This window comes from Zophobas morio, unplaced genomic scaffold, assembly GCF_036711695.1.
Source record: "Zophobas morio isolate AGI-343-1 ecotype UQ-CSIRO unplaced genomic scaffold, CSIRO_AGI_Zmor_V1 ptg000018l, whole genome shotgun sequence".
NCBI lineage: Eukaryota > Metazoa > Arthropoda > Insecta > Coleoptera > Tenebrionidae > Zophobas > Zophobas morio.
Genome location: NW_026972123.1, coordinates 6,247,477 through 6,260,883, shown reverse-complemented (window position 1 = coordinate 6,260,883; position 13,407 = coordinate 6,247,477). Strand labels below are relative to the sequence as shown.

Genomic DNA, 13,407 nt, shown 5'->3' with positions numbered 1-13,407 from the left:
TGTCTCAATTTATTTTATTGTTTAAATCAAGAATTGCAAAACTGATTACTTCGAAATCTTGCAGCCATTTTGAAGTTATTATAAGCATGGTACCTTTTTAATCGAAATGTATATGTTTATCAACCCCAAAAAATTGATTAGGTTACCTTAAAATTTTTCCGAATAAATTATATCTAAAACATGCAAAATATCATTATTAAATTACGTGTAATTTATCATTGCATTCATACTTTTTTAGATTTGCTTATACAGGGTGACTCAGAAAAATTAATAAACCAGTCAATTTATTTTATTGTTTAAATTAAGAATTGCAAAACTGATTACTTCGAAATCTTGCAGCCATTTTGAAGTTATTATAAGCACGGTAACTTTTTAATCGAAATGTATATGTTTATCAACCCCAAAAAATTGATTAGGTCATCTCAAAATTTTGCCGAATAAATCATGTCTAAAATATGCAAAATATGATTATTAAATTACGTGTAATTTATCATTGCATTCATATTTTTTAGATTTGCTTATACAGGGTGACTCAGAAAAACTAATAAACCAGTCAATTTATTTTATTGTTTAAATCAAGAATTGCAAAACTGATTACTTCGAAATCTTGCAGCCATTTTGAAGTTATTATAAGCATGGTAAGTTTTTAATCGAAATGTATATGTTTATCAACCCCAAAAAATTGATTAGGTCATCTCAAAATTTTGCCGAATAAATTATATCTAAAATATGCATAATATGATTATTAAATTACGTGTAATTTATCATTGCATTCATATTTTTTAGATTTGCTTATACAGGGTGACTCAGAAAAATTAATAAACCAGTCAATTTATTTTATTGTTTAAATCAAGAATTGCAAAACTGATTACTTCGAAATCTTGCAGCCATTTTGAAGTTATTATAAGCATGGCAACTTTTTAATCGAAATGTATATCTATGTTTATCAACCCCAAAAAGTTGATTAAGTCATCTCAAAATTTTGGCGAATAAATTATATCTAAAATATGCAAAATATGATTATTAAATTACGTGTAATTTATCATTGCATTCATATTTTTTAGATTTGCTTATACAGGGTGACTTAGAAAAATTAATAAACCAGTCAATTTATTTTATTGTTTAAATCAAGAATTGCAAAACTGATTACTTCGAAATCTTGCAGCCATTTTGAAGTTATTATAAGCATGGTAACTTTTTAATCGAAATGTATATGTTTAACAACCCCAAAAATTTGATTAGGTGATCTCCAAATTTTTCCGAATAAATCATACCTAAAATATGCAAAATATGATTATTAAATTACGTGTAATTTATCATTGCATTCATATTTTTTAGATTTGCTTATACAGGGTGACTCAGAAAAATTAATAAACCAGTCAATTTATTTTATTGTTTAAATCAAGAATTGCAAAACTGATTACTTCTAAATCTTGCAGCCATTTTGAAGTTATTATCAGCACGGTAACTTTTTAATCGAAATGTATATGTTTATCAACCCCAAAAAATTGATTAGGTCATCTCAAAATTTTGCCGAATAAATCATATCTAAAATATGCAAAATATGATTATTAAATTACGTGTAATTTATCATTGCATTCATATTTTTTAGATTTGCTTATACAGGGTGACTCAGAAAAATTAATAAGCCAGTCAATTTATTTTATTGTTTAAATCAAGAATTGCAAAACTGATTACTTCGAAATCTTGCAGCCATTTTGAAGTTATTATAAGCATGGCAACTTTTTAATCGAAATGTATATCTATGTTTATCAACTCCAAAAAATTGATTAGGTCATCTCAAAATTTTGCCGAATAAATCATATCTAAAATATGCAAAATATGATTATTAAATTACGTGTAATTTATAATTGCATTCATATTTTTTTGATTTGCTTATACAGGGTGACTCAGAAAAATTAATAAACCAGTCAATTTATTTTATTGTTTAAATCAAGAATTGCAAAACTGATTACTTCTAAATCTTGCAGCCATTTTGAAGTTATTATCAGCACGGTAACTTTTTAATCGAAATGTATATGTTTATCAACCCCAAAAAATTGATTAGGTCATCTCAAAATTTTGCCGAATAAATCATATCTAAAATATGCAAAATATGATTATTAAATTACGTGTAATTTATCATTGCATTCATATTTTTTAGATTTGCTTATACAGGGTGACTCAGAAAAATTAATAAGCCAGTCAATTTATTTTATTGTTTAAATCAAGAATTGCAAAACTGATTACTTCGAAATCTTGCAGCCATTTTGAAGTTATTATAAGCATGGCAACTTTTTAATCGAAATGTATATCTATGTTTATCAACTCCAAAAAATTGATTAGGTCATCTCAAAATTTTGCCGAATAAATCATATCTAAAATATGCAAAATATGATTATTAAATTACGTGTAATTTATAATTGCATTCATATTTTTTTGATTTGCTTATACAGGGTGACTCAGAAAAATTAATAAACCAGTCAATTTATTTTATTGTTTAAATCAAGAATTGCAAAACTGAATACTTCGAAATCTTGCAGCCATTTTGAAGTTATTATAAGCACGGTAACTTTTTAATCGAAATGTATATGTTTATCAACCCCAAAAAATTGATTAGGTCATCTCAAAATTTTTCCGAATAAATCATATCTGAAATATGCAAAATATGATTATTAAATTACGTGTAATTTATCATTGCATTCATATTTTTTAGATTTGCTTATACAGAGTGACTCAGAAAAATTAATAAACCAGTCAATTTATTTTATTGTTTAAATCAAGAATTGCAAAACTGATTACTTCGAAATCTTGCAGCCATTTTGAAGTTATTATAAGCATGGTAACTTTTTAATCGAAATGTATATGTTTATCAACACCAAAAAATTGATTAGGTCATCTCAAAATTTTGCCGAATAAATCATATCTAAAATACGCAAAATATGATCATTAAATTACTTGTAATTTATCATTACATTCGTATTTTTGGATTTGCTTATACAGGGTGACTCAGAAAAATTAATAAACCAGTAAATTTATTTTATTGTTTAAATCAAGAATTGCAAAACTGATTACTTCGAAATCTTGCAGCCATTTTGAAGTTATTATAGGCATGGTAACTTTTTAATCGAAATGTATATCTATGTTTATCAACCCCAAAAAATTGATTAGGTCATCTCAAAATTTTGCCGAATAAATCATATCTAAAATACGCAAAATATGATCATTAAATTACTTGTAATTTATCATTACATTCGTATTTTTGGATTTGCTTATACAGGGTGACTCAAAAAAATTAATAAACCAGCCAATTTATTTTATTGTTTCAATCAAGAATTGCAAAACTGATTACTTCGAAAGCTTGCAGCCATTTTGAAGTTATTATAAGCATGGTAACTTTTTAATCGAAATGTATATGTTTATCAACCCCAAAAAATTGATTAGGTCATCTCAAAATTTTGCCGAATAAATCATATCAAAAATATGCAAAATATGATCATTAAATTACTTGTAATTTATCATTACATTCATATTTTTGGATTTGCTTATACAGGCTGACTCAAAAAAAATTAATAAATCAGTCAGTTTATTTTATTGTTTAAATCAAGAATTGCAAAACTGATTACTTCGAAATCTTGCAGCCATTTTGAAGTTATTATAAGCATGGTAACTGTTTAACCGAAATGTATATCTATGTTTATCAACCCCAAAAAATTGATTAGGTCATCTCAAAATTTTTCCGAATAAATTATATCTAAAATATGCAAAATAAGATTATTAAATTACTTGTAATTTATCATTACGTTCGTATTTTTTAGATTTGCTTATACAGGGTGACTCAGAAAAATTAATAGGTAAACCAGTCAATTTATTTTATTGTTTAAATCAAGAATTGCAAAACTGATAACTTCGAAATCTTGCAGCCATTTTGAAGTTATTATAAGCATGGTGACTTTTTAATCGAAATGTATATGTTTATCAACCCCAAAAAATTGATTAGGTCATCTCAAAATTTTGCCGAATAAATTATATCTAAAATATGCAAAATAAGATTATTAAATTACGTGTAATTTATCATTGCATTCGTATTTTTGGATTTGCTTATACAGGGTGGCTCAAAAAAAAAATCAGTCAATTTATTTTATTCAATAAATCAAGAATTGCAAAACTGATTAGTGTGAAATCTTGCAGACGTTTTAACGTCATTGTATGTATGGTAAATTGTTAATCAAAATAAATCTGTTTATTCCCCCCAAAAAATTGATAACGTTATCTAAAAATTTTGCCGAATAATTTCTACTCAAAATGTGCAAAATACGATGAGTTTTTACTTGTGATTCATCATTGCATTCATACTTTTTGTTAATCAAATTAAGAACGAGTCCCGAAAATGTGCAAATATTTTTTTATTGTGTAAATTGTAGCTTACTATTTCATAGTTTTGATCCTCTGTTTTGAGGGAACGAACTCCTTTAAATCAAACTAACTTCCACGTAACATTCTTCCGATGTATAAACTTAAACACTTTCAAGTTGTTTTTCTTGGTATGTAGTTAGAGTTTTATTCAATAAGCTGAAGTCAGAGCAATAAAAAAGTCTGGACCGTCGACATTTATTTATCTTAAATTACCATAAATAATTTTCAGTTCAGCTTTTAGTCGCACCTTTGTTATTAAATGTGGCACACATAATTGAATTGTTTCGTTACTTAACAATAATACAATACCTTTAGAAGAATATACGGGGCATTGTTTGAGACGCTCATCTGCTACTTAACAGCACAAGATTTATTTACTTTAAAAACAGGCAAGTACGAAATCTTCTACCATCGCATAAAACTCTACGTCGAAAATTCATTGAACAAAGTCCACACTTATTTAAAAAAACTTCACTTATTGCATAATATACTACGAGGAATTACATAGGATACAAAACAACAACATTCTTAGTATCTGTGCACTATACTACTCGAAGTTATTACTTTCATTTACGTAATGAATCGGTTGTGATAATTTTTGAACCGAGAAAACCACAAAACCGCAAAATATCATTTAAACATTTTATTCAGCTGTCTAAATCAATAATTAAATTCACCGCTAATTGTTCTCTATAAATATTCTCCCTCAGTGTCACGTGGCACACACGACCAGATCAATCGGTCTTCGTTATTCGAAACTTTGGCCTTGATTATATTGATTGCAACTATGATCATTAAATTTTAGCGTTAGGTAGTCGTAGGAGAAATTAAGTCGTAATAATTTTGAAACTAGAGATAAAATAATTTGAAAAAGTTACTTTGCACAAGTGAAACTGAAACAATACATAGACACTTTCCCAGCGTGATCGATCGTGTCGTACTTTAACGGCCGTAATAAGCTTTATGTGAAAAATACGCCAACTACCCACACAGTTTTCGATGTTTGAATTTGAAATATATCCAAATAGAAGCCGGTTCCTTTTATGTTTACCGGTCTCGTTCGAAACCCATCACTGTTATCATAAATAACTCATTACTAATCTCCTTGGTACGTCTGGTAAAATCCAGTTTAAACCATGATGGCAATTAAGGTTGTTTACAACATTTCTCCCCAACTAGTGCCCTCGCTGTACTTGCACTGATAAGCTACTGCGGGTTGTTCGGGTACTTGCACTGCCAGGTAGACGACAAACTTAAAATAAATTTACCGAAAGTGCAAAGTCCTGGCGAGATGTTAAAGTCTAATAAGCCACTACAAACGAAATTTTTGGGTGTTGAAACGTCTGATTTTTTCACAAAATATTCGTCGTGTCGTTACCGTGCATGAGTTATTTTTTCAAGTATTATTTGCCTACCCTGTTGACAAAAGCTACCGCACAGCCACTTGTTGTGAAACGCATTAAGTATCGACGTAAATAAAACACTAAACGAGTGGACTATGTTCTTTAATTTTTGTTTTTGCCGACTTGTTTGAGTATTTATTTTTCAGGAGGATTTACATGTTTTAAAATAAAACTTGAGATTTTGAGAGAAAATTTCGACGTCGCTCGCGTGATTGTGCACCTCGGTTAACCCCTCGTTCGAACAAATTTCACACTCGTACGGCAACAATGGGTTTGTCCCACTCATAATGAAACCAACAATTCAAACTCGCCGCAGTTGTTTTATTTGTTTATTTTTTTATATAAACCCGCTAAAAATAGTCATCATTCATAAAACAAAACTTTCCCCAAACACAACAGCCCTCCACATTTCGCAACTCCAGCGATTAGTAAGCAATTTCGTAACTCCAACTCCCAACTCGGACAATAACCCACCGTCTCCTCCAATTCTCCGCATCTCAGATAAGCAGCCGGCGTGACCGTGGCGGCGACGCCGCCTCCGAGAAACTCCTAATTAGACTCCGCACAGAGCGGACAGTTTCCACTCTGGCGATGTTACACTTAATTAACTCGCCGAAAAAATCGACGGTCGATAATTTTGCTCCTTCCGGCCATCTTCTCGAGTGACAAGGTTGCCATAAACACAACAGAAATGCAGCGTCACCGCACTGCTAGATTTATGGTCGGAGGAGAAAAGTGAAACTACCACCTTTAGCGCCGTTTCCGAGAAAAATAAAGTACGGCTTAGACACCTGGGACGTCGTTGTCTTTAGTGCTGGTCGAGGCAAAGGCCGGGATTTAATGGATTTCGCTTCAGAGAAGCGCATTTGCAATTACTCCGAGGAAATCTTGTTGCTGGACATCGTTAAGGCGCGGATTTTTCTGCGGAGGCTGGCTGGAACACCACGTGGGAATGGGTTTTCGAATTAACAGATGGGATTGCGAGATTCGCGTTTCCTGATTCCTACGGGCTTGAAAAGTACGGCGTTCAACTAAGACAATAATGTGATTAACTAACACATTTTTTGAATTCGTCCATTGTGGATAATGTTAATAAACAATTAGTAATGACGTTCGTCGAACAACTTCATCCAGATGAACTAAATCACGCCTTTTTTTTAGCTACATAGCGCTACAACGCATACAACACAGGCAAATTTGAATTTCCGTCAAGAATTTTTACCAAAAAACTAAATTTCACAACAATAAGAGTAGGTACACACTTGAATTGTTACATTTCACCTTAACCTTCTAAAACATCAGCTGAAGTTATGCAACCAATTAATTTTGATATTTTTTTTAATTTTTTACTGAAAATTAGTTCTGCTCCGTTCTAAGTTAATGAACTCCATAGATTGAAACATTGAAAGCGACAAATTACTAATACCTTTAACATAATGTAAAATGCTTTTGTGTAAATGCGTTCAATAAGTATTTCCAGAGTGTTTATTGCAAGTCTTATGCTCACATTAGTACCTAGTGATAATGATGTATTAACAAATAAATCTTTTAACATTATTTTGATCAATCAATTTACATCCCAGCATTTAATTTGACTGTGATCATTTTAATGTTCCAAAAAAATTTGGTTTATAATTGGACGACACACTAGAATTTATAATGTTACCTACTAATGACGTTTCAATCCAAATATCCGGCAGAAGTTGTGGAGAGCGCGTATGCCATAAACAAAATTTTGAATGCTCTTGTATACTTAACATAATGTGGGACAACCCGGCAGCTTTTGGTCGATTGTTATATTGTAATGAGAGACGGTCCCTTTACTTGTTGTACCCTATCTCAGAAGATATTATTGACACTACAATTGGTTTATTTTTCTAAAAAGGATGACGAAACCGCTAATATTTTAACATCGAGTTTGAATTTTCCCGTGTATGATTGAATGACCCAAAACCATCTCTTTTGGAATTTTTTGAAGGTGGACAAAAAAAATCAAAATGTTCGTACGTATTGAAAAATTCAGCTTTTTAAAAAGTTGACTAAAAATCAAATAAAAATTCTGAGACATAAGGCCCCTCCTGAAAAATATAGCGTATTTATGGTCCCGGAACAAGAGTTTCGAAATATTCGGTTTGAAAATCAATGTTTTTCAAAAATCCTAAACCTGCCATATTGCATGTGGATGATTATGGAAAAATGGTAGGAATTTTCGAGGAAATGAAGCCGAAAATGACTTTTGGACGTCGAAATGTACAAAAAAAAATTGTTTAGGTAATTTTCGAATACGGACGAAATAACATCGAAAATTCTTAAAATATTGAAAAATTGAGCTTTTGAAAAAGCTGCCAAAGAATCCACAACTTTATTCTAGGATATGGATTTCGAGGTGCGGAGCAAGATTTTCGAAATATTCGATTTGAAAAATTTTTTTTAACCCTAAACATTGTCATGTTTTAAAGGGGGGTTGACTCACCCCTTATTTTTTTTAGTTACCTTGTATAAGCAAATCGAAAAAATATTAATGGAATAATAAATCACAAGTTTAGACTCATCATAATTTGTACATTTTAGATATTATTTGGCAATATTTTCAGATGACGTCATCAGTTTTTAGGGATAAGTTCTGAATAACGATTTATCATAGTTCTGATAACGATTTAAAATTTTTTTTTTTACAAAAATCTGGATGCCTAGTGTAAAAAACTCAACAATGATTCATAAATTACAAGTGAATGAGTGTTATTTTATAAAATTTTAATAACATTTTCTATTGTAAAAGTAGGATATGACGTCATATCATTGTTGGTGGGCAGACAGCAGACAAACAGACGGAAACAAGAGACCTATGTTTTCGTATTCTAGGGGTCATGAAACGTCGAGAAAACACAGAAGTAGCGAGTCCCCGATGGAGTCAATTACAAAACTTCTTTAGCTTAGACTCTTTGAAATTGCTTCAAAAATAAAACATCACATGTCTCCAAATTCTCGTTGAACAATAAAACAAGAAGACTACAGATTTTTTCGAATTCTTTTAAAACAAAAATACCAAGGGTCCCACAATTCTTTGAAATTCTTGAAAAAAGACATTAAGAACTTCAAGATCCTTCTATTTTTTTTTTCAAAAACGATACAACCGAGTCTCTGGCTACCCCGAGATTTTTTAAATTTTTGTCAAAATGAAATCAGTGGGGTTTTTAAAGATTTTGCAAATTCTTTGAAAACAAAGCACAAAGATCCCTACTGAGAAGTTACCATATTTCGTATTGGCAATTCTAGAAAAACGGTAGGAATTTTCCAAGAAATTAATCCGAAAATCAATTCTGGAAGTCGAAATCTACAAAAAAAATACTGTAGATAATTTTTGAAAGTGAGCAAAATAGAAATAAGTTTTCTGAGGGGTATTGAAGAATTGAGCTTATGGAAAAATTCATAGCGTGTTTAGGGTCCCAAAGCAAGATTTTTGCAATATTCGGCTTGAAACTATCTATTTTTAATCCTAGAAAGAGCCATATGTTAAATTGGCGATTCTTAAGAAATTGTAGGAACTTTTGAAGAAATCAAGCCACTGCTGGATCGAAATCCACAAAAACATATCTTTAGATCATTTTCGAAAGTGGACAAAATATCAAAAATTTCGTGAGGGGCCCATTACTGAAAAACTGAACTTTTGAAAAGTTGCTCGAAAATCCACAAAAAATTCTGAGATATAGATCCCGAGGTGCTGATTCCAAAAATACAGCGTCTTTATGCTCCTGATGAAGCAAGATTTTCGAAATTTTCGGAGTGAAAATCATTTTCTTTTAATTCTAGAAAGTGTCATATTTTACATGGGCGATTCTTGAGAAATTGTAGGAACTTTTGAAGAAATGAAGCCGAAAATAACTTCTGGAGGTCGAAATTTACAAAAACACCACTTTGGATAATATTCGGGAGTGGCCAAAAAATCAAAAATTTCGTGAGGAGCCCATTTTTGAAAAGCTGAGCTTTTGAAAAGGTTGCCTAAGAATTCACAAAAATTTCTAGGATAAAGGTCTTGACGTGTTGATTCTAAAAATATAGCATATTTGTTGTTCCTACAGAAGATTTTCGAAATATTTGGTTCGCAAGTCAATTTTTTTAAGACCCCAAACAAATGCCATATTTCATGTGAGCGATTCTGGAAAAATGGTAGGGATTTTCGAAGAAATGAAGCCGAAAATAACTTCTGAAGGTCGAAATGTACAAAAAATGTCTTTAGCTAATTTTCGAAGGTGGACGAAATAAGACCGAAAATTTCATAATAACGGGGAAGTATTGAAGCGGTTGTTTCAAAAACCCCAAAAATATTCTAGGATATGGATCTCGAGGTATTGATTTCAGAAATGTAGCGTAATTTATAGTTCCGGTGCAAGGATTTCGATGTGGGACAACCTGGCAGTTTTTGGTCGATTGTTACATTGTAATGAGAGACGGTCCCTTTACTTGTTGTACCCTATCTCAGAAGATATTATTCACACTACAATTGGTTTATTTTTCTAAAAAGGATGACGAAACCGCTAATATTTTAATATCGAGTTTGAATTTTCCCGTGTATGATTGAATGACCCAAAACCAGGTCGTTTTGTAAAGCAAGAGTCGATGCGGCTGTGAGCGCGTATTTTCCACAGTGCGTGCAATAAACCTCCGGTAATTAAATATTTATCAACATTTAATCAGAATTTGTTTTGCGCTCATCCGGCACGCGTATGCCGCAGCACGTCCGTCTTATTTATGTCCCGTTCCGTGACTGTGACACGCAGATTAATTAATTCTTTATTCAGGTTTTCCTCGCGATGCAAATCCGCGTCTCCGTGGTCGCCGTCGTTCCGTTTTTTTCGTTTCCGGAGATATCCGCGCCGATAATCGCGGCAAAGGCCGAAGGGTTCGAGCCAATTACAGGAACAATTACTCGAGATATTATCTCCCGATACATAAATACCGGAGACAATGGTCGGCTGTCGCCCCCCGCGGCGCCCGTCTCCGCGCAGGTAACGCTCAATTTGCGGCTACCGTCGAAAAAAGTGCGCGAACCCCGTCCGTAAATAAGTATTTAAACAAACTCCCGCTTGCGCATTAATTAGGGATTTCGTCCGAATCGGTTATTAATTAATTATCGGCGCGTACGCTGCAGCAAAAATAGCCGTCGGGCGTAATTAGCAATCGGGCGTAATTAGCGTTGGAGGGGACCCCGGAGGCGTGTCCGTGCGCCGCGATTGGCCGCGCGCAAACATGGCAGGCGTTGCTGTCAATCACGGCAGTGGAGGGGACGAGATTCCGGGGGAACGGCACCCGATACGCTCGGAGTCCGTCATAACGTAGAGGCACTCCGGCCCGTGAGGAGGTTACGTGTTCGCGTGTGTGCAGTGAGAGAGAAAACCAGCAAACTGTTCGCGCCGACGGAAGACATGCTGACGATGGAAACGGACCTCAAAGGGGGCAGTTTGCACGCGACGATGCCGCCTCACCACGGCCTCCAGTCGTACGGCGGGCTGGCGCCCATGCACTCGCTCCAGCACCCGCACCAGATGCACCCTCAGGCACCCCAGATGCACCACCACCATCAGCAGAGCCACGCGCCGCCGCCGACGTCGGCGCCGCAAACCAACAACAACAATAACAACAAGAACTCGAACATGGAGCGCGTGAAGAGGCCCATGAACGCGTTCATGGTGTGGTCGCGCGGCCAGCGGAGGAAGATGGCCCAGGAGAACCCGAAGATGCACAACTCGGAGATTTCGAAACGGCTGGGGGCGGAGTGGAAGCTCCTCAGCGAAGCAGAAAAGCGGCCCTTCATCGACGAGGCGAAGCGGCTGCGAGCGGTCCACATGAAGGAGCACCCGGACTACAAGTACCGGCCGCGGCGGAAGACCAAGACGCTGCTGAAGAAGGACAAGTACCCGCTGGGGGGCGGCGGGCTGCTGCCGTCGGCGGACGCGGCGCGGAGCGCGCCCGCCGTGGTCCAGCAGGGCAACCGGGACATGTACCAGATGCCGAACGGGTACATGCCGAACGGCTACATGATGCACGATCCCAACGTACCCTATCAGCAGCAGTACGGGGGCGCGAACTACGCCCGCTACGACATGTCCCAGATGCAGTACATGAACGGGGGATACGCGTACGGGGCCACCGTTCCCAATAGCGCCGGCTCGCCCTACGGGATGCAGCAGACCTCCTCGCACAGCCCATCCGGGAGTAGCATAAAATCGGAGCCGGTGTCGCCCAGCTCGGGCCTGCACACGCCGACGCCGGGGGGCATCAAGAGGGAGTACCAGCAGCAGCAACAGGGCGACTTGCGCCAAATGATCTCCATGTACCTGCCGACGGACGGGGCGCAGCACATGCAGCAATACAGTGCCTCGCCGGACCCGCTGGGCCCCGGGCCCTTGGCGCCCTTAGCGCACATGTGAGAGCCACTGTTCGGGCCGCCCGAGATGCTGGACGTGCCACCGCTGTGAAGTGTACATATGCATAGACTTGGTTCCTTGAATCAGTATTGTTAATGTAAGGAGCGCACCCGTTTCATTTTGCCAAGTAAGTGGTACACAAGTACAAATTTTCCTTGTTTTTGGCCGGGCGCCCACTCTCGCAAAATGAAAGCGGCGGCGCTGACGTGGTTTAGTTCACTATATCATCGTGTAAATAGTCACTATGACGCGTTTTGTAATATAGGTCTTGTTGAGGTCGCTCGCGCGACGGATTGACGATGGTTCACTACCAAAAATTTTGTAAATAGGGCCCACTTTTCCAACGACGATCCCAGTGTCTACTTAGCTTTGTTTATACACTCGGTGAAACTTTTTCCCCCTTTAAGACTACCTTTTTGTTCAGTCGTTGAGTTCTCCTGTTCGTTTTGTTCCGGCGCGCAGAATTGTTTGTTCATTCGAAAAAATTTTATTATTGTGATGTGTGGGGTTGACGACGGACTTTCCGGAATATCACAGATGCTTTGTACATACTAATTTTAAGTTACTTTTTGAATGTACAGTGTGTTTACAATGATTAGTCAATGGAACGAAATGTGAATATATGAGATTGACAAGTTTCCGAGTGTTTTATTGGACTGTTCGTGCACGACGCGACGTCTAAATCATCATTGCATGCACAAACCAAACTAAATAATCGACCACCGCGTCGGTCAGATTTGACTAACGCGAATTATTTCTCTACAGGTAAGTCTAATTTTATCATTTTTCACAACAAGACATTAATTACGCGATCAGCAAAAATTTCATGCGCGAATTTACGGCAGTTTTAAAGTACGTAATAAAAAGGGGAACTTGTGGTATTATCGCTTGTCACGAGCAAATTGTTTACTGACATAACTAGCGACGAAAAACTGATCCCTCTGTGTATTTTGGCGCTCACTAAAAAAATATATTAACACCGACAATCGACAGCAGCAGTAAACTAAACAGAATTTTAGCAGCAAAACAAACACGAATATTTATTTTCAGCGCCAGTGTTTATAAACTGAGAAGTACGAAAATTGACACCCGCTAAAATTTATTCAGTTGTTAAAAAACCCAGTATTTTTACCATTATTTTTTGTGCGCTAAGTAGTATTTCG

The 13,407-nt window shown here is 35.6% G+C and overlaps 2 protein-coding genes across 4 annotated transcripts in view; both read left to right on the top strand.

Moving 5' to 3' along the window:
* LOC135131081 (uncharacterized) overlaps positions 1-13,407 on the top strand; it is a 782,641-nt gene that overhangs the window by 475,583 nt on the left and 293,651 nt on the right. The window lies entirely within an intron of this gene.
* On the top strand, positions 11,155-12,881 carry LOC135131079 (transcription factor Sox-3). The gene has a single exon (XM_064058608.1). The coding sequence runs from the start codon at positions 11,243-11,245 to the stop codon at positions 12,245-12,247; it is 1,005 nt and encodes a 334-aa protein (XP_063914678.1). The 5' UTR covers positions 11,155-11,242; the 3' UTR covers positions 12,248-12,881.